Here is a 21932-nt window from a genome sequence, read left to right on the forward strand (position 1 = left end):
ACTGGAAATGAGAAGCAGGAAGGGGGCCATCACATTTCTGTTCTTTCTCTCCACCCTCCTTCTGCCCCCCATGACCAAATCCCCACCTCTCCATGCAGCCCCATTGTTTCCAGGGGCCCAAAGGCGGGGCTGATGAGACTGTGAGTTATGAGTGGTCCTCCCTGTCTGTCCCTGTCTGTCTTGCTCTCTCCCGTAGCCAAGATCCTGGGAAAGGTGGGAGAAAGCCTGAGCCGGATCTGCTGTGTCCGCCCGCCAGTGGAGCGCTTCACCTTTGTGGGTAAGGGAGCAGCCCCCCTCTTTTTCTATCCCTCCTCCCTCTTCCATGCAGCAGACACCCCTAGCACCTGCTGTGGCCTGAGCACTTACAGAGCAATGATTGAGAGAGAATAGATGTCACCGGGCCTGCAGAACCCATCTGTGATGGGAGCCCAAGGATGTGACCATCCTGGCCTGGGGCTCCGGAGATCTCCTGCCTCACCTTCCTTCTTTGGGCTGTGCTGGTCCCTCCCTGCACGGAATGTGTCCACCCACCTGAGAGTTCTCAGGGGCAACAATGGCCCCTCTCAGGCCCTCCCGGCTCTGCTCATGTCAGTATTCTGCTGAGAGGCTAAGAACACACACGCCCTTTTCTTAATTTTCTCCATTTTTTTTTTGGCTGCTCCCCAAAGGACTCAGCATGGATGAGAATATCCACCTTTAGATCTCTTTCTCCTACAAACCCAAATTCAACTCTGCAGGAGAACTGAAGGTCTAGCCCTCATTCTTTTGAGTCTGGGGCCGACTACTGCCATTTCTCAGGTTTCCGACTTCCAACCTTGAACCAACAGAGATGGTTGAGGAGGAAGGGAGGCAGGGGACCAGGGTGTCACGTCTGTGGTGCTGTGCATACCGTGGCCCGATGCGGGGCGCCCCTTCAGCGCCCATGGCAAAGCCCCTGTCTCTATCACATCTTCCTGGGGCTTTGCCTTCTGCCATATGAAAAATCTCAGCGTGCTCAGTTTTGCTTGTTCTCTGAACCAGGTAACCCTGAACAAGAGAGGGCCACCTCCTGTGACTCTGCCAACTGTCTCCCTAGGTTTGAGGATGCTGCTCTTGTGGCCAGCTTCCTCCCACCCCAATGCAGAAGGAAACAGAAGGTGCTCGGCGTGAGTGCCTCTGTGTCCATCACTGGCTACCCGGCCAGGCGGTCTAGTTCTGAATTCCCAGGACAGTGAGTCCTGCCCTGGAGCCTGAGGAAGCATTCCCTCTCCATTTCAAGCTGGACCCTGCTCTCCATTTATAAAATGTCCCTACTGGCACCCACCCATCCCAGCCCGCGTTCTCCCTCTGAGAAGCCCCTAGGGCAGATTGAGAGTCAGGTACCAGGAAGCTGGTCCCTTGATGCTTCTACATTTCCTCTTGCCTCCTTAGATGAGAATGCCAACCTGGGCACAGTGATGCGGTATGAGGAGATCGGTGAGTGGGGCTGGGGAAGCAGGATCGTTCGAGGCCTCCTGCCTCCAAACGGGCACAGTGAGGGAGGGGAGAGGCTTGCAACCCCTGAGGGGTGTTTGCAGCAGGGTCTGCTCTTGGAAGGGTAATTAATTGCTCTCAAGCTAAGAGCATATTCTTAGTTATCTCCCCTATACCATCTCCCAACTGGACTCCAGCAGATTCCCAGGAGGTAGGATGGGGTCGGTGGGCAGTTTTCCCTTCAGAGCATCTGCATCTCATCCAAAAGACATGGAAGTTGAGTTCATTGCCAGCGAGAGATTCTTCTCTTGCCTGCAACACCGTGCCCGCAGAAGATCCCCTACCTTCCTCAGCAGAGAGTTCCAGTGCTTGGAGCCATGTCTATGATCTCCGCCACAGCCTTGGGTGGACACTAAGGCCCTGACTGTGTGAAGGCAGTAAAGACCTCAGGCCAGAGCAGGTGGAGGGTGGTTACACGGAGCTGTCAGGATGGGAGAGCACTGACTCACCTAGAAGTGATATGAGTCCTGAGCAACCCTAGGAAACAAGCCAGGGAGCACATTTTCCCGAGGTTCCAGAATAGGTTAGAGACAGAAGTGTCTGAAGCTGGAAAAGTACAGATGGACAACGAGAATGGAGCTGGAGCTGCTACAGGTCCCAGGTGACAAGGAGGGTCAATGACAACTGGAAGTCCCCAAAGGACTCAGCATGGATGAGAATATCCATCTTTGGGTCTCTATCTCCTACAAACCCAAATTCAACTCTGCAGGAGAGCTGAAGGTCTAGCCCTCATTCTTTTGACTCTGGGGCCCACTAATGCCATTTTGGAAAAGGAAACAGTGAACCACTCCAGTACTCTTGCCTGGAGAATCCCGTAGACAGAGGAGCCTGGCGGGCTACAATCCATGGGGTCACAAAGAGTTGGACACGACTGAGCGACTAACACACACACACTGCCATTTCTCAGGTTTCCCATTTCCAACCTTGAACCAATAGAGATGGTTGAGGAGGAAGGGAGGCAGGGGGCCAGGGTATCATCTCCGTGATGCTAGGATGGGAGGCAGCCAGGTGTCCAGTGGGCATGCTCAATCTTCAGCTTCCAGCTGCAAAGATACTCCAGGCCTCCATTCTAGGGATGGAGGGGCAGGGCTGTACCCTGGGCACTGGGTTCTCCCAGGAGGTCCAGCAGATGGGACATCATTTCAAGGAACTTCTCTGGGTCTTGTCCTCTGATCCCCGGCAGTGATGCACCTGAGTTGGCTCATATGACCCGCTAGAACCATCTGAAAATTTTCAGAAATTTTACCAGTTGGTTGTTAAATTCAATCAATCAAAAAAATTAAATTATACTAGTTGAGTTGCTCAATCATGTCCGACTCTTTGCGACCCCATGAACTGCAGCACGCCAGGCCTCCCTGTCCATCACCAACTCCCTGAGTCCACCCAAACCCATGTCCATCGAGTCGATGATGCCATCCAGCCATCTCATCCTCTGTCGTCCCTTTCTCCTCCTGCCCTCACTCTTTCCCAGCATCAGGGTCTTTTCCAATGAGTCAGCTCTTCGCAGCAGGTGGCCAAAGTATTGGAGTTTCAGCTTCAACATCAGTCCTTCCAATGAACACCCAGGACTGATCTCCTTTAGGATGGACTAGTTGGATCTCCTTGCAGTCCAAGGGACTCTCAAGAGTCTTCTCCAACACCACAGTTCAAAAGCATCAATTCTTTGGTGCTCAGCTTTCTTTATAGTCCAACTCTCACATCCATACATGACTACTGGAAAAACCATAGCCTTGATGGACTTTTGTTGGCAAAATAATGTCTCTGCTTTTTAATATGCTATCTCAGTTCAGTTCAGTTGCTCAGTCATGTCCAACTCTTTGCGACCCCATGAATTGCAGCACGCCAGGCCTCCCTGTCCATCACCAACTCCCAGAGTCTACCCAAACCCATGTCCATCGAGTCAGTGATGCCATCCAACCATCTCATCCTCTGTCGTCCCCTTCTCCTCCTGCCCCCAATCCTACCCAGCATTAGGGTCTTTTCCAATGAGTCAACTCTTCGCATGAGGTGACCAAAGTATTGGAGTTTTAGCTTCAACATCAGTCCTTCGAATGAACACCCAGGATTGATCTCCTTTAGGATGGATTGATTGGATCTCCTTGCAGTCCAAGGGACTCTCAAGAGTCTTCTCCAACACCACAGTTCAAAAGCATCAATTCTTTGGTGCTCAGCTTTCTTTATAGTCCAACTCTCACATCCATACATGACTACTGGAAAAACCATAGCCTTGATGGACTTTTGTTGGCAAAATAATGTCTCTGCTTTTTAATATGCTATCTCAGTTCAGTTCAGTTGCTCAGTCATGTCCAACTCTTTGCGACCCCATGAATTGCAGCACGCCAGGCCTCCCTGTCCATCACCAACTCCCAGAGTCTACCCAAACCCATGTCCATCGAGTCAGTGATGCCATCCAACCATCTCATCCTCTGTCGTCCCCTTCTCCTCCTGCCCCCAATCCTACCCAGCATTAGGGTCTTTTCCAATGAGTCAACTCTTCGCATGAGGTGACCAAAGTATTGGAGTTTTAGCTTCAACATCAGTCCTTCGAATGAACACCCAGGATTGATCTCCTTTAGGATGGATTGATTGGATCTCCTTGCAGTCCAAGGGACTCTCAAGAGTCTTCTCCAACACCACAGTTCAAAAGCATCAATTCTTCGGCGCTCAGCTTTCTTCACCGTCCAACTCTCACATCCATACATGACCACTGGAAAAACCATAGCCTTGACGAGACGGACTTTTGTTGGCAAAGTAATGTCTCTGCTTTTAAATATGCTGTCTAAGTTGGTCATAACTTTCCTTCCAAGGAGTAAGCATCTTTTAATTTCATGGCTGCAGTCACCATCTGCAGTAATTTTGGAGCCCAGAAAAATAAAGTCAGCTACTGTTTCCACTGTCTCCCCATCTAAATTATACTAAGTAGCAGTTAAATGGGCTTCCTGGGTAGCTCAGCTGGTAAAGAAACTGCATGCAATGCAGGAGACCCCCCTCAATTCCTGGATCAGGAAGTTCCCCTGGAGAAGAGATAGGCTACCCACTCCAGTATTCTTGGGCTTCCCTGATGGCTCAGACAGTAAAGAATCTACCTGCAATGCAGGAGACCTGGATGCGATCCCTGGGTTGAGAAGATCCCCTGGAGGAGGGCATGGAAACCCACTTCAGTATTCTTGCCTGGAGAATTCCATGGACTTCTCCATAGTCCATGGGGTTGCAGAGTCAGACACGACTGAATGACTAAGCACAGCACAGCAGTTAAATACCTTGTATTAAAAACAGGTGATAAGTACTCAAAACTCCTTGATTCTTTAAGTTTTAATAGCTTTTATTTACCAGCACACGGCTGTCTGAGGGCCACAGGAAAGAGTACTTCTGGATGTTCCCCAAAGCCAGCAGGAGCATTCACCCCCCAGACTCCACAGCCACAAACACCCAAAAGCCTTGTACTCCCCCTTCCTGGCGGTTCCACACCTGGCCAGGAACTATCATCTCGGGGACAAAGTCTTTTTGACCAGCCACGCTCAGAGCAGTCTTCAAACTTTCAGCTGTATTCCAGTATGTATTTTCCTCCCATACCTTGTTCCAGGAAGAATGTATTGTGAGCCACCTTCACCTGGGACCTCATTTACCTCCCCAGCACCCAGGGTCCGTGTATCAGGTTGCAGCCTGGGGAGTCTCCCCTTGGACAGAGAGTCAACGCAGTGGGTGTTTGCATGGCCATGCTCCAATCATTCTTTGTGAAGCTTGGCCGCATCTTAGCCCCTCTCTCAGAGAAAGGAAAGCTGAGTGGCCACAGCTGTGTGGATGGATTCATGGCCTGGCGTGGTACAGGTGGCGGCTGCCTCAGGGTGTGATGGGAGCTGGAAAGGGCCTTGGGGCCTGGGGCTTCACAGAAGCAAGATTCCTGGCAGGAGAGCGTGACAGAGGAGGGCTGACTCTGGCTCCCTGGATCCTGAATTGGGGTAGAAAGTGGGGTCCAGAGGAGCAGCCTGGCCACCAGACCACTGTGCTGTGAGGCCCTCTGGCTTACACCTCTTCTTTCTGAAATCCCCTTGCACGCCTCACAAGAAGCAAAAAGCCATTTCTCCTAGTTCCGTTAGCATCTCTGGCGCCATTTCCAGTTTTTGAACCAGCTCACTCCTCCCAGAGCCTGCCCCAGACTCAAGACTTGCAGGCTGAGAACGTGAGCCTTCATCTCCTAGGGTAAACCGGAGAAACCACTGCTGCCCTCCAGCGGCCACACGTGGGATTCCCAAGCCCGGCTGGGGCCTCGGGGCTGTGACAAATCCATCCGTTCCGGTGCTGCAAGCAAAGGTGGGACCTCCCCCCCGCCTTTAACTTGCTCTGTTTTGGCTTTAAAAATAATCGTACATTATACTCGAGTGAGAAAGTGAGTCTCTGGATCGGGAATAGAAAAGAGATTCATTTCCGTGGCTGCAGAGCAGGATTTCTCAACCACACCACCGTTGTCATAGGAAACAGGCTTAAGCCTGAGCTGTGGGGGCTGGCTGTGTGCCCTGTGGACTTTTGAGCAGCGTGCCTGCCCTCTCAGCACTAGATGCTGGTGTCATACCTCTCTCTCCAGCCTTGACGACCAAAAAAACATCTCCCGACCATGCCAAATTCTGGAGACAGAATCGCCCCCGGTTGAGAACCACTGATGTAGAAAAAGCTGAGGGCCAGCAAGTCTCCTTGTCCTCTTAACCGAAGTTTTAGGCCCACGGTTATAGAGCTGCAGCCTTTCAACAGAGCTGACCTGGAACTCTGGGCAGCTCCGAGCAGGGGACAGGGAACATCAGGAACCCCAGAGTAAGCCCAGTCTGGCTCCTCTCGGCCATCCCAAGGCTGGAGGCGTACCACGGAGGGAAGCAGGTGCCACTGACCAGGGCCTCTATGCTGCAAGAGCCGAGGCCACAGTCACCATCCGGCCCTGCCATCCTGGGGTACCCAGAAGGCTCTGAGACAGCCTGCCCACATGGCCTCTGTGGCCAGCCTCTCTGTCGTTCGCTCATTCAATACATCCTGAACACCTACTGTGCGCAGGTCACTCTGCTAGGCCCTGGGAATATAAAGATCTATTAAGGTCCCTGGATGTAAACAGAACATTAGACAACAATGTGACAGTGGAGGCTGCAGGAATATTTAGGAGTTAAGATCCCGGTGCTGCAGGCGACTCCCTGAGGATGGGCTGTCCTGACCCGGGACTGGGAGATGCTAGCCCTGTCTTTCGTCAGCCCAGCAGTCTTCCACTGAGCCTGCAGCCGGGGTGAGCTCACCACCTGAAAGTCCTCGGCAGGTTCCTGAACTAGCTACAGGGTCTGCGGCAGGCAGAGCTGCCGGCCCACTCTCAGCCTCTGGGGTCAGGGTGGCAGCGGTCTCTGGAGGCTCAGAGCGGGGCTGTGTCACTGGTTCCGACAGGATGCCCACAGTCACAGCCCCCTGATGAAAGAGCCAGGTGGCTCAGATTATAAAGAATTCACCTGCAATGTGGGAGACCTGGGTTTGATCCCTGGGTTGGGAAGATCCGCTGGAGGAGAGCATGGCAACCCACCCCAGTACTCTTGCCTGGAGAATCCTATGGACAGAGGAGCCTGGCAGGCTACAGTCCATGGGGTCTCAAAGAGTCGGACACGACTGAGCAACTAAGCACAGCACCTGATGAAAGCCTGGGGTACTGGGGAACCAAACACATTGCCCGAATCTCAACCCAGGTGGTGGTCTCTCCCCACGTGGTTCGCAGAATCCCAGGATTCTTCTTCACCCTCGTTGCTCAGTTTTCATGCCTGAGTCAGTTTTCTGCCTGTTTTAAGCGACAGTAGCCTCGCTGGGATAATTCAGACTGGGCTTAACGAGGGAAGAAAAACAAGTGATAAGCTGGAAATGTGCCTGGGAGTTGGGAAGGTGGGGGCAGCCTCACTTCTCAAGCCCTTTGCTGAGGACAGTGGCCATGTACAGGGAGGACGTCTGATGAACTGAGCCAGCTGGTGAATTGAGGTGCACTCCGTGTCCCCTGCCCCCATCACGTCTGCTTGTGATGGAAGACAAACCCCAGAGGATTCCAGCGGCAGAGAAGCCAAACTCCACAGGCACTTTGGTTTGATATAGAGCAAAAAAGAGAGCCTCTTAGACCTCACACAAGGCCTGTAGCTGCCTTAGACTGAGGATGACCAGCCATCCTGGTTTAGCATGAAACCCATCCTGGAAATCCCTCAGTCCCAGCAAACCAGGACAGTTATTCTCTGTCTGCCTCATTCCGCAGGAGAGAGGTTCCTCCTGCAAGGAGTGAGAGTGGTCTGTAAATGAGCCTGGGGGAGGGGTGAGCAGAGGTTTCAGTGCAGCACATAGCGTGGTGCCTGCAAGAACTGGGCTCTGGAGCCCCAAGGATGGGACGCTTCTGTGTTGGTCGGAGGAAGAAGGCTGAGATTTGAACATTTCCCTCTCCCTTTGCTAACTTTGTCCCCCTCCTCAGAGCTGCGGATCTTGCTGCTGTGTGGCAGTGACCTTCTGGAGTCCTTCTGCATCCCAGGACTGTGGAACGAGGCAGATGTGAGTAGCTGGGTTATGGCCTGCGCACAGCTGGTGTGGGGCAAGATGGGGAGGGGCACTCTCCTCTGACCCCTGGTCTTCCCTCCCCACCCAGCTTCCCTCCCCAGCTTGAGTCTCCCATCTCCTGTGAGCTCCCAGGAGGGCAATCCGTTTACATCATGATGGAAAACAATTCTCACTACCCCCAAGCTTTATCTCCTCCTGAATTTTTACACTCACAACCCCTCATGCTTGCTCCTGGAAAGCCCCTGGGAAAAAAGCAATCTGAGTCATAGAATACCTTCGGCAAATAGCACTTGGAGTGTATGTGCTGGTGGGGAGAGGTGGGGGAGGGAGGTCTTTTTAAAAAAAGAAAAAGTCTTTTCCCTTTTGAAATTATTATGTGCTTTGTTTTCCTTTGATTCTTTTGAAGAGGTGGTAAATACCACCCTAGAATTTCCTTAACAAGAGAAAAAGGGTCAAGAGGGGAGAAGTTAATGATAAAAGGTCAGTAGGATCCTTCTGGCAATTGACTTAGGATTTAGGGAACCAGGAATTGAAACTTATACCATTTAGAAGCTCGGTGGACAAGTTGTTACCAGACCTGGCTGAGATGGTCTTAAACTAGCTAATTCATAAATTCCTCACCCTTTAGACATACATTCATTTTTGTTCTTTCATGAATTCATTCATCTGATAGTCAGACCTAATGCTAGCTCCCAAGCTCATGGCCCTTTGAAAGTGGGTTTCTCATGGCAGATATTCTTGACCTAGGACATTTTTTTATTACTTACTGTGTGACCCCATGCAAATCACTCAACTCCTTTGAGCCTTGGTTGTTTTTTAAACCTAAAGAATGTTATCGATAGCATTCTGAGATTTTAAAAGCAATATACAATACAGCCTCTGCCTATTAGGTGGCGAGATGTCAGCTTATGAAATTTTTTCATGTACATATATGTCTCTGAAGAGAGAGAGAAAGAGACAGCCTTCAGGGTGAAACTCAAGATTTTAGTTCTGCTCCAGCACAGCTCGTGACGAGATGTATTACAAGCATCAGTTTTTCCCATCTCAAAAATGGGCATCATAATAGAACCCCTTTCATAGGGTTTGGGAAGAATTAAATGAGATTGTCCATGTAAAGTGCCCAGCCTAGCACCTGACACACAGTGACATACAACAACTGTTAATAAGGGAATCTACCTAAATAGACACATCGATAAACATATAGACATTCAAGGTGAAGGGCATAAATGCTAACACTCTGTGGGATAACCAAGCAGGGAGGGAGAGTTTCAGGGGAAACGAATTATACTGTGTAAGCCCTTTCCTCTCCACGCCTGAACAATTTCTTGCAGGTGAAATTTTAAACCCCTTTTCAATTCTGGATTAAGTGGCTTAATTAACTTTTACTTTCCTTCTCTACTTCGCAAGCTGCTTTGAAAGGAAAAAGTAATGTGGGCGAAGTTCTGTGCAAGATTTCAGCAAAGCCCTTTCAAGAATCCAGGCAAATCCGGGCAGTAGTCTGAGGCCCCTTCCCACGGGGAGGCCCTGGCAGCCAGGGAGGGGATTTACAGGGATAAACTGACAGGGCAGCAGCCCGAAGGGCCACCACGTGAGCAGCACGTCTCAAGGGCCTCCTTGCTACATGTGACTTGTAATGTGTGCCTCTCAAGGGCAGACACAGGCTTTCTGGAGCCTGAAACGGACACCACTGGGGGCCCTTGAAGCACAGCCAGTCCCTCTTCGCTGCCTGCAGGGCCTCTAGCTTCTCTCCAAAATGGCCGCTCCTGACCTTGTCAGGTCCGGCATGTGGAGACCAGGGAAAACAGCCCCAGGCCACTCCTCTTACGGTTGGTTCCTGATGCTGAAGTGACGTGTAGGTTAAAAGAGAAAAACTGAGAAACCGAAAGCTGTTGATGTACTGGGGTTGTGGCAGTGGAGGCGGAGTTGACGCTCATTTATTCAATCACCTTCCCACCTGACCGTCACCCTGAGGGTCAGAGCACCCAGCCTGGCTACGTCCAGAGGGGCAGCGGATCCAGACCAAGCGGGGAGCCCACGTCTGTGCTGCCGAAGGGGCTGAGAATGCCCATCCACAGCACGGGCAGAAGGGCGATTGGGTGAAGCAGACCCTCAGGGCTCACTAGAGGATTTTCTAGAGCCTAGAGTTCCAACCTCCCCACCCTCGAGCACCCGCAAAGACTCTGTGGGGTCCTTAGAATCATGCCATCTGAGGTAGAGGCAAAAAAAAAACAACCCCAACATGGAGCTGTTTCCTTACATAATGAGTGTGACTCTCAGGCCACAACAGAGGCGTGCCAGAAATACCACATGTAATTTATTCATACCAAGTGAAAAATTCAGCTCCAAGTCAGTACCCCCAGGGATGATGGGAAATAGGTCTCAGTCACTGCTGACCAGTAGAACCTGAGAGGCTCTCATGGTCTCCGAACACAAGCATCTCTTCATCGAGGTTGCCACACACATCTTCCCTATCAGGACCTTGAGGTGGGTGGCCCTCCCCTCCGTGCCAACCTAGGGAATGGGACTCCTGACTGAGTCTGGAAGCCGCGTACTGGACCCCACCCACCTCTGATCCTGCCCCTGTCTTCTTCTGGGGCTTTGCCCTTAGGTCTCTTCCCTCCTCAGGACCTCAAGGGACATCTCGTCAGGTTGTTTAAAGCCAGTGACTTCAAAACTTTCTATTTCCCGCCCTGCAAATTCCTTTCGTAAAGCCTCTGGTTCTCTGCTAGAAATCGGGTGGGGATTGGACAAAGGTGGACACAGGGAGCATGAAACTAGCTAGCAACTCAGTGATTAATCCCACTGTCCTTACTGGGGGAGGGTTGGAGCTCACGGTCTAGAAAAGGAAAGTCTTTCTTTCAAGACTGGTCCAGCCCTCCTGATTCTAATAGAAAGTTCTGATCTCAGGTGGCCTTAGCCTACAGTGGCTTGAAGCAGGGTTTCGGTTCCTGGCCAGAGACTGAGGCCGGGTCTCGGAGGTGAGAGCACCGAATCCTAGCTGCTAGACCAGTGGTCTGAAACAAGACCCTAGCCCTTCAACTCTGCAGAAAAGAATTCCCACAAAGACAGCAAGGAATGTAACATGTGAAGTGTTTATTAGGAGGAGAAGAACACAGTACATGTGGATAGACATACGGGTGGACTCAGAGAGCTGTGCCCTCGTGGTAGTTTGAATCACTTTTATGAGACATTTCTTCCAGGTTTCCTTTGGCCAATCATTTCTATCTGTCTGGTTCTGGGTGTGTATTTGGTATATCTCAGGAGCCTCCCATGTCTATGCACGTCTCTCAGCCAAGATGGATTTCACCCAAGAGGCCTGTGGGTAGTTGGCATCACTCCACTTTTGACCTCTTAAGGAGATTTCTAGTTGGAAGGGTTTCCTTGACTTCGAGAATGAGAAATGTGTAGTCTCTTATCTCTTATCCACGCAGGGCTCAGCCTCCTCTCTTGACTGTACTGCTACTGATGTTTTAGAGTTTCTGTCCACAGAGAATGAACTCCAGTTGCTTTCCCTGGTGGGGTGGGGGCATGCTCCATCTACCTCCTGCCTCTGTTCTACCCTCCAGAGTTTGCCTGGAAGCAGCTGGTTTTAGGGATCTCTGTTCCTAACTATGAGATTACCAGGGATGAGGTATGTGAGACCCACTTCTGTGTCCAGTTTCATTCATTTAGTCCACCCTTTATCAGAACACATTTCTTTTCATTACCCAGTGTCCCGAGTGAAACTTGATGGCCGCAGACCTGTGCTCAGTGACCATGAGCCTGAAGCCCTGAATCTGCCAATGATGGGACAGAAAGGTGGGGAAGAGAGCCAGATTTCTTGAAAAAGTCCTAGGTCCTTGCTCTGCATTCCAGCGTCCCATGTCATCTCCAGAATCCTCAGAAACAAAGCAGGGGAGAAGCCACTAGTTCAAACAGGTCTGGGGGGGAACATAGGAGCCTCTCCACCCTTCGGTAAAGAACGCTCATCGGAGGCCATGGAGCAGCAGTGTCCCCACCCAGTCGGAAGCAGCTGGGACAGTCTGTTCCACAACAGGGCTGCCAGGGCCTCTCTTGGCACAATCACAGACTCTCCATTGAGTCAGTCTTGCTCGTTCTTTTGCTTTGGATTCCTGAACCTATGCTCTCCATCCAGAAATGTAATTATACAACCACTCGCCCCAACTCAAGCACATCCCTTGGGCATTTCCCAATAGACACAAAGATCCATTAGCCCATAGTGAATTCTGACCTTCTCTGACCAGTGACACACCCCTTCTCCTTACATTCCATGGAGAAAAAACACCATACATATTCATCACATTTCTCTCCATGGATCACAGAAGAGTTGCTTCTACATGGTCTGGCACTTGGCATTTTCATTCTTGATTCCCGAGAGAAAGCAAGATCCAGTTTCCTGGACCCGCTTTTGGAGATGGGGACCCAGTCCCTCCAGCCCATCCCATTCTCAAGCTTTTAATTAGAATAGTCTCCCCCAGGAGACCTGATCTTTGCTGTGCTGCATCCTGACGCTGGACTTCCCTGGTGGCTCAGGTGGTAAAGAATCTGCAGTGCAGGAGACCCAGGTTCGATCCCTGGGTCAAGAAGAGCCCCTGGAGAAGGAAACGGCTGCCCACTCCAGTATTCTTGCCTGGAGAATCCCATGCACAGAGGAGCCTGGCAGGCTGCAGACAACAAAGCTGCAAAGAGTCAGACGCAACTGAGCAACTAAGCACACAGCAGACACACATCCTGACACCAGCAGGGAAGCAGGTATCTAGGCGTGGACCAGGGTCTGTGAGAAGTCAAGGCCAAAGCCTAAAGGGTCAAGTCATGGACAGATTTGTGAGACAGGAAACTCTTACCCTCCTCCCCTCCCTCAAACAAAGCCCATCATCTAGTGATCTTATGCTGCCAGCTGCTTTTTCCATTATAGTATAATGGAAGACAATCTGGCAAATTAATTCTGATTCAGGCATTCTTTCCTTCCATCAATCTTTCAGCTAATACTGAGTGCCCAGTATGAATGTAAGTACTTTATTTGTCCTTGCAGCACTTGCTAAAAATATCTTACAGTTTTTATCCTATTAGTTCATTATAGTACATGAAATGAAACATACAAAAAATTTAAAAGAGTTCTTAAACTTAGTAAGCAGTCAATAAAGTTGGCTGTTATTTATTTGTTGGTTTTAAAATATTTATTGAGTACCTGTCATGTTCCAGACACTGTTCTAGGGCTGAAGGAACAAAGAAAACAGAATACATCAAGTCTCCAACCATGTGCACTTTGCTTTCTATGGGGGAGACAGACAATAAACACTTTGCGTGTTTCTCATGGGTTATCTCAGTTAACCCCCAGAACACTCCTGAAAGTGAAATCTTGATTCCCATTTATAGATATGAAAACCACTGGACTTGTCCAAGCATGCACGTGCGTGTGCATGCTCAGTTGTGTCCAACTCTTTGAGACCCCATGGACTGCAGTCCACCAGCTTCCTCTGTCCATGGGATTTCCCAGGCAAGAATACTGTAGTGGGTTGCCATTTCTTCCTCCAGGGGATCTTCCCGACCCAGGGATCAAACCCTCATTTCCTGCATTGGCAGGTGGATTCTTTACCATTGCACCACCTGGAAAACCGAACTTGTCCAAGACCACTTAGCTATTAACAGCAGAGCAGGACTTTGCATATGTTCAGTTCCCTAATGCAGGTAAGACAGACAAGTGGGAAGAATGACATGTAGTTCATAGGAGCCCAGCAGCCCAGCTTCCCTGGCGGTTCAGACAGTAAAGCATCTGCCTACAATGCGGGAGACCCGGGTTTGATCCCTGGGTTGGGAAGATCCTCTGGAGAAGGAAATGGCAACCCACTACAGTACTCCTGCCTGGAAAATCCCATGGACAGAGGAGACTGGTAGGCTACAGTCCATGGGGTAGCAGAGAGTCAGACACGACTGAGTGACTTCACTTTCACTTTCTTTCAGCAGCTTGAGCTGGGCTTTGAATGATGGGCAGGATTGGATTTAAGTGAGTGCAAAGAGAAGGGCTTTGAGGGTTGAGAGAAGGCTGTCAAAGATCCAGTGGTAGGAATAAGACCTTTTGGGGAGATGGTTCCCGTTGGCTGAAACAGGTTTTTATCTTGGTCTTTGCCTGGGAAGCTTCTGACTTTTCAGCAAGCAGACAAAATCATTTCGGTTTAATGATTACATGTATTTGCCACTTGAAAATGGTATTTGCATTTTAAATAAGCAAGGGTCAATATTTAACTCAAAGGAATGAATACCTGGGGGTGGAACATCAGGCACCAGAGATGGGCTAATGAAGAAATTTTTATTTTATTTTTTTCTTTTTCTTTCTTTTTGCACTTCTCAAAGCCCAGCATTCCACAGGCTGGCTCTAATTGGCTGTGTTCTACATTTTTCCAGCCAACCAGGCATGGGCTAACTGCTTCCTACATCCACCAGCTATGGGAAAACAACCAAAGAAAATAAACAGAGGAAGAGCCTGGGGCACTAGCCACTCCAGAAGAAATCCCAGGGCTCCAGGACAAATGGAGCAAAGACAAACATTTGGCTTTTCAGGCTCAGATGGTTTTTATCAGACAGTCCCGCCCCAGCCAGGAAGCCCAATGGACACTTCCACCCCGGGGATTAGGCCCCCGCACTGATAAGCCGGATGCTGCGTTTCCAGCCCAGGGAAAGGCAGCTTACCCGCTACCCTGGGAGATAGGTTTCTCGTGTGAAAGGGCGCTGTTGCTTTGGTTTTCAGGCTTTTGACTTGAGGCTAGAATCCCTTGCCTTCCCACACCCCCAGGCAGATTGGAAATGGGCGTGGGGTTCCTCTGGGAAATCCCCTGGAAGGGTCATTCATTTGTTTGCACTGAGGAAGCCATCCTGAAAATGCATTCCCGCACTAGCCTCTGCTCAGCCCTTCCTCCAGAGAGGAGCAGGGTGCAGAACATGGGTGGGGGATTCTTGCCTGAAACGGGAGGAGCATGTTTCAGATTCCCCTCACCTACTGCGTGGGTTCTGCTGGGTGTTCTCCATCTGGTTTAACCTACTCAGAAGTACACAAAATACTCTAGGGGGCGATGTGGAGTAATGACCTGAGGACATAGCTCACCATAAGCCTGGAGAAAAAAAAAAGATTGTATTTTCAAACCAAAAAATTTCAAGTCACTAAACTGCGAGTCTTAAAATGGACCTAGAACTTATTTACAAAACAGAAACAGACTCACAGACTTCAAGAACGAGCTTATGGTTGCCCAGAGTGAGGTGAGGGGGCAGTGGAAGGATGGAGAGAAGGAATAGTTAGGGAGTTTGGGATAGGAATGTACACACTGCTATATTTAAAATAGATAATCAACAAGGACCTACTAGAACACATGAAACTCTGCTCAATGTCATGTGGCAGCCTGGATGGGAGGGGAACTTGGAGGGGAATGGATCCATGTTTATGTATGGCTGAGTCCCTTCACTGTTCACCTGAAAACTATCACAACATTGTTAATTGTCTATACCACAATACAACATAAAAAATTTTTTAAATGGATCTAAATTAGGCATGATGTGGTAAAAAGAGCCTTTAAAGCGTACAAGAGTGGATTCAAATCCACTTACTAGCTGTGCAGCTTGGACTAGTTACTGTATCTCACTGTGTCTTGGTTTCCCCATCTGTAGAGTGGGAAGTGAAGCACATAGCTCAGAAAATGGTCGTTGTAAGGATTAAATACATTAATAAATGAATCTCCTAATACTATGCCTGGTGCACAGCAAGTACCCTGATAAATGTTGCTTCCCCTTCCTGCTGGTAGTCCCCTGTTCATCCCTGAATATTCTCATCTGGAGAACAAGAACTAGTGAGCCCGGGAGACTCAGGTCCCCTCCCTTGAGAATGGAGGACTGTTTGAAGAGATGGTCAGGATTTCGAACTCTGATCTCAGAATGATTCCACAGAGGGTCTTACCAGTTGGACTTGCCTGGGCAAGTCAATGTAAATTGGATTCTGCTGCTAAAGGAAGTCAAGCCCTCTGTTTAAAATGCTCTAATGGTTTCTCTTTGCATTTGGAATGAAATCCCATCTTTATCATGATCTGGTTCTTCTGTACTTCCCCTACCTCTCTGTGCTCCAGTTACACTTGATTTCCTTGTTTGAATAGTTTTTCCCACCTCAGGGCCTTTGCACTAGCTGTGGCCTCACTGGGAATATTATTTGCCTAGGTATTCCTATGCCTGGCTCCTTCTTGACATTTAGGTTTGGGCTTCAAGGTCATTTTGTTTTATATTCAACAGTGTACTTAGCTCCACCTGATGTTTTCTTATTTACATATTTATTTGTTTATGATCTCTCCTGACTGTAGGTGAGTTCTGTGGACACACAAAACTTGTCCGTCTTATTGGGAAACACTGGGACAGTGCCCAGTTCACCATATACACTCAATACAAGTTTTTTGAATGAAAGAATGTAAGAGTACCTGGAAACAGCTTGGTTGGAGGAGTTCAGCCTCCACAGTGGGATGTGGCCCAAACTTTTGTCAGTTACCCAGAAGACAATTAGCCACTACAAGATTTTAATAATAGTACCACTTAATAGTAACCTACCTTATCTTTCAGAGCAATACGGTTGAAATCATTCATCATTTGTTTAATGTCTCCCACTAGATAGTGATTGAGCCAAGAGATGAAGCCACATCTGTCATGCTCAGCCCTGGGGTGCTGGGAAGCTCCCAACTGAGACCACAGGGCGTCTTCCTGCCCAGGTATCCATGGAACCCAGTAGGGCAGGTCTGGAAATTCTGCATCCTGAGGGAAGATGGTAATTCGGCATTCCTCCCAAGAGATCTGCTGCCCAGTTGCCCTGAGTGTTCCCCCTCCCAAGGCCAAGCTGCTTCCTGCCCCAACATGTCATATCCTTTCCTCAGATTCCCCACGTCGGGGGAAAGCAGAGTCTGCCTTCTCCCACTTCCTCTCCCCAGCCCTACCCCTGCTGCCGCCAAGGAGCCTTTGCCCCTGAAGACCAAAAGATATGATCAAAGCTGAGCCTGTGAGCAGGAAGTTGAAGCAGGATGAATGGCACAGACCCCCACCTCTGAGACAGGACACAGGCCAGAGCTACCCTGAGAGACCACTGTCTGCTGCGGGCGGGGGAGAAGACTGTACCCCGATCCTGCTCACTGCGGTGTGGCAGCATGAGGTCACATCAGGAGAGGGGCTTGCCAATCAGAATGCCTCTGCCCACCCACCTCCCCTCCTCCAGGCAAGACCAAGACCGGCAGAAATGTCTCCTTGAAGACACAGGAGGTGTTGGGCCACTCGAGCTGGAACAGAAGCTCCATCCCAGGGCTCCGTGGGCAGGGAGAGCTTGAGAAACTCTCATTTCCTAGCGTCAGATGTCTGCCCTCATCTCTCTAGGGCATGGGGTGAGGGGAATGTCCTCATTTTTGCTGGAGTTCCCAGAGTGTGCATCCCACAGGTATCTCATTTTGACTTCATCCTACACCAAGCCAGGGTATTAGCAGCTTAGGCATTTGCCTATATTGTTTTGTAAATTTGTGTTTATTTATTTATTTTTGGTTGCACTGGGTCTTCCTTGCTGTGCAAGGGCTTTTTCTAGTTGTGAGGAGCAGGGGCTACTCTTGGTCGAGGTGCATGGGGCTTCTCATTGCAGTTGCTTCTCTTATTGGGGAGCACTGGCTGTAGGGCAAGTGGGACTCAGTAGTTGCAGCAGGCAGGCTTCAGTAGTTGTGGTGCACGGGCTTAGCTGCCCTGAGGCAGGCGGAATCCTCCTGGACCAGGAATCAAACCCGTGTCCCCTACATTGGCAGGTGGCTTCCCATCTACTGTGCTGTGCTGAGTCACTCAGTCGTGTCCGACTCTTTGTGACCCCATGGACTGTAGTCAAGCTCCTCTGTCCATGGGCTTTCCCAGGCAAGAATACTGGAGTGGGTTGCCATTTTCTTCTCCAGGGGATCTTCCTGACTCAGGAATCAAACCCAGGTCTCCTGCATTGCAGGCGGATCCTTTACCATCTGAGCCGCCAGGGAAGCCCAAGAATACTGGAGTGAGTCGCCTATCCCTTCTCCAAGGGATCTTTCTGACCCAGGAATTGAACTGGGGTCTCCTGCATTGCAGGCGGATTCTTTACCAGCTGAGCTACCAGGGAAGCCCTCCCATCCACTGTACTACCAGGGAAGTCCCTGTCTATATTGTTAAAAAGGACAATAATCCCAAGGTGGGTGCACCTCGGGAGGATTAGGGAGCTTTGTAAAGACAGAGGCTCTGGTCAATTGTAGACTCCTTGTAACCAAATTCCTGGGCCTGTTATTGTTTGTAAAGCTCCCCCACGTGATTCCATTGACCAATCAGATGAAGTTTGGGAACTTTCAGAAGTAAAATTACCCATGCTTTTCATGGAGACCTGAAAGTCTCTCTAGAGTCACTTCCTGGAATCTCTTAGAGTTCCCATTAGGTACATTGGGGCTGCCTTCCATATCCTAAAGTGGGAGAATATATCAGCTAACTCAGCTCCTAGAGAGGACTCTGCAAGAATCCTCTTCCTCAACAGTATATATTGAGCATGTATGGCCCTCTTCACCCAGGAACATGGCAATGAATCAAACACAAAATTCCCTACCCTCATGAAGGTTACCTTCATAGGGGAGAGAGAAAGAGGCAAAAGTAAGGTTAAACAAAGAAAATATACAAGATGTTAGATAGAGACACATGCAATGGGAAAATGAAGAAGAGTTAGGACGTGGGGACTGAGAGGATGTGGGGATGGTGAGGGTCTATATGCAGAGGGTTGGAGGTTGAAATAGTGTGGCCGGTGGAAGTCTCTGTGAGAAGGTGGTATTTAAGTGAAGGGTTTTGGGCCAAGGAACCACATAATTTGACTGACATTTCACATTATTGGTCTGGCTGTTGGGAATAGACTGGAAAAAGGCAAGATAAAAACAGACCAGAGCAATCCAAGTAGGAGCTGATGGAGACAGACAATTTCTGTGGCTGCAAACTTGGTGGCTTAAAACTACACACATTTATTTTCTTTCATTTCTGGAAGCCAGAAGTCTGAAATGGGTTTCACTGGGCCAAAATGAAGTCGTAGTCAAAGGCTGTCGTCCCTCCTCAGGCCATCAGGGAGAATCTGTTTCCTTTCCGTTTCCGACTTCGTGAGCTGCGCTTGTTGCATGCCGTGGCCCCTTCTTCCATCTTCAAGGCTAACAGTGTAGCATGTTCTCTGCGCCATCTTCATATCATCTTCCCTCTCTTGAGTTAAATCTCCCTCTCCTTCTTCTTATAAGGACCCTCGTTATTACATAAGGGCCCACCTAGATCATCTAGGACAATTTCAAGACCCTTAGTTTAATCACATCTTGTAACATTCAGAGATTCCAGGGATTAGGACCTGGGTGTTTGGGGGACCCATTATTTAACCCACCAGAAGAGGCTTGAAGGAAGAAGTGATGGAAATGATGAGGAATGAGCAGGTTCTTGGATTTCTTTTGAAAACCAAGTCAACTGAGTTGCTTTCTGGACTTAATGTGGGATGTGAGAAAAAGAGAGGAATCAAGGATAATACCAAGGCTTTGGCCTGAGCAGTTGTAGAAAGAGTTTCCATTTACTGAAATGAGAAAGGAATAGCATCTTGGTGTGTGTGGGATGGCAGTGGAGGGGATGGAGGGGACTGACTGATGTCAGAGAATTCAGGGGCTTATGGAATATTACTCTTGAGATACCTCATCCAAGTGGGCATGTTGAAGAGCCACTGGATATATGAGTCTGAAGTTCAGGAGAGAAGTCTACACTGGAGAGATAAATTTGAGAGCCTTCTGTATGTCTTTAAAACTTTGAAATGGAATGAAATCATTAAAAGTGCAAGTGTAGATAGAAAAGAGGTCCAAGGACTGAGCCTGGGGGACTCCAGTCATTCGAGATCAGGGAGGTAAGAAGGAACAGCACAGGGACTTCCCTGGTGGTCCAGCAGTTAAGACTCCACGCTTCCAGTGCACAGGATGCAGGTCTGATCCCTGGATGGGGAACTTAAGATCCCACATGAAGAGCAGCTGGCAGGAAAAAAAAAACGACGGAACAGTACAGGGAGAAACTCCAAAAGAGCAACCAGTGAGGTAGGAGGACACAGGAGAGGGTGGATCCTGGAGGCCACATGAAGACAGGAGACAGGGGTAGGGATGAGGGTGGAGATGGGCAGGGCAGCTAAGCCTCTGGAGGGAGATGGGTACCCATGGGATGAGGGCAACCTCACCAGCTCTAGCACCTGGCACCTCCTATCACCCCAAAACACACACCCACATACACCTTCCAGCATGAAAATCAAGCCTGTGACTTTGGGTCTGGCCAAAGGAACAGAAAAGGGTTGCAGGCTGGTCCAGACATCTGCAGAGATGCTACTGAGATGTGGTAAAGCTGTGTGTCTTGTCCGGTAGACCCGTCTCCTCTGCCACATCTGTTCCCAGGGGGCACGTCTGTCACCTGTTTTTGGAAAAGGAATCCATCTCAATCAGTGAGGTCTCCATCTGCTTGCCACCCACTGAGCAGCCTGCGTGGTTATTGATTAGGTGCTCAGGTCATGAGTTTCTGAGTAGAAAGCAGCAGCTGCACTAATGTCACCCGGAGGGCCGTCCCCGGGAGGCCTGACTGCCGTTCTGAGCCATTGTTTTCATGCTTTAAACTAGAAGGCTTACTTTTTTTTTAGGTTTTAAAATTTTTTATTCATTTATCTTAGGCTGTGGTGAGTCTTCATTGTTGTGTGCGGGCTACTCTCTAGTTGCGGTATATGGGTTTTTCATTGTGGTGGCTTCTCTCATTGCAGAACACGGGCTCTAGGGCATACAGGCTTCAGTAGTTGTGGCGCTTGGGCTTAGCTGCTCCTCAGCATGTGGGATCTTCCCACACCAGGGATTGAACCAGTGTCTCCTGCATTGGCAGGTGGATCCTTAACCACTGGACCACCAGGGAAATTCCTGGAATGCTCACTTTAAATAGACCCACTGTTTCGTACATCACACATGAAACATCCATCAGATTCTCAGAATCAAACTGAATTCAGATCCTATGTTATACAATCGGCACCAAATATCTCGAAACACCTGCATAGCCAGGCAGTTGAGGAATCTCCACATATACCGGCTGGATGGATTCTCTTCTCTAACTTTTCCCTCCCCTCCCCTTCTCTTTCCATCCTTTCTCTTTTCTCTCTCTTTCTCTAGTATAATAATTCCCCTGGAGTTTTAATTCAATACTTAGATCACTGGTTCTTAACTGTGGTTGCATATTAAAATTAAAATCTAGGGAGTAAAAATAAAAAATTACTTATGCCTGGGCCCCATTCCCAGAGATTCTGATTTAATTGGTCTTGGGTATGAGCTGGGCTTTGAGGTTTTTTTTTAAGCTCCTCATGTGATTCTGATGTTCAGCCAAATTTATGAGCCAGTGTCTTCGATTACCTTCTAAGTAGTGGTGCAATATTCTAAATGCTATGGCAGGAGGAGCTGGATCCACCTCCACTCCCTGCCCTGCCCCTCCCTAACATTCCTGGTGCATAGGACAAAGACTTGGGGCTAGTTTACCTGATCTGAATACCACCAATAGAGGCAGCATGTTGTGTAATGTTCTGTAAGTTCCAAATGGCATGATCCAATGGGGGCTCAGACATGGTACATCCACAACTTCCCTCCTGGGGCACCTTCAGCCAATCTTTAATTGCAGCTCTAGCTCCAGTTGTAAGCAATGGGAGAAGTAGGGTGAAGGTGGCTGCAAATAGCCAAGGGCACACAAGTGCACACCGTTTGCGGGCACACACATGCATAACCAGTGAATCAGACTTAGAAGGGGAATTCTGCTGATACAGTAATCCTCTAAAAAACCTCAGCAACAAA

At 49.3% G+C, this 21932-nt stretch overlaps 1 protein-coding gene across 29 annotated transcripts in view; it reads left to right on the top strand.

Moving 5' to 3' along the window:
* NMNAT2 (nicotinamide nucleotide adenylyltransferase 2) overlaps nt 1–21932 on the top strand; it is a 208432-nt gene that overhangs the window by 178341 nt on the left and 8159 nt on the right. For all 29 annotated transcript variants that reach the window (XM_081492515.1, XM_081492519.1, XM_081492508.1 and 26 more), the window contains 3 exons: nt 197–277; nt 1411–1455; nt 7979–8055. In XM_081492515.1, coding sequence (XP_081348641.1) covers nt 197–277; nt 1411–1455; nt 7979–8055 — 203 coding nt within the window. The remainder of the gene's footprint in view (nt 1–196; nt 278–1410; nt 1456–7978; nt 8056–21932) is intronic.

Source organism: Giraffa tippelskirchi, chromosome 5, assembly GCF_054371585.1.
Source record: "Giraffa tippelskirchi isolate mGirTip1 chromosome 5, T2T-mGirTip1v1.2.pri, whole genome shotgun sequence".
NCBI lineage: Eukaryota > Metazoa > Chordata > Mammalia > Artiodactyla > Giraffidae > Giraffa > Giraffa tippelskirchi.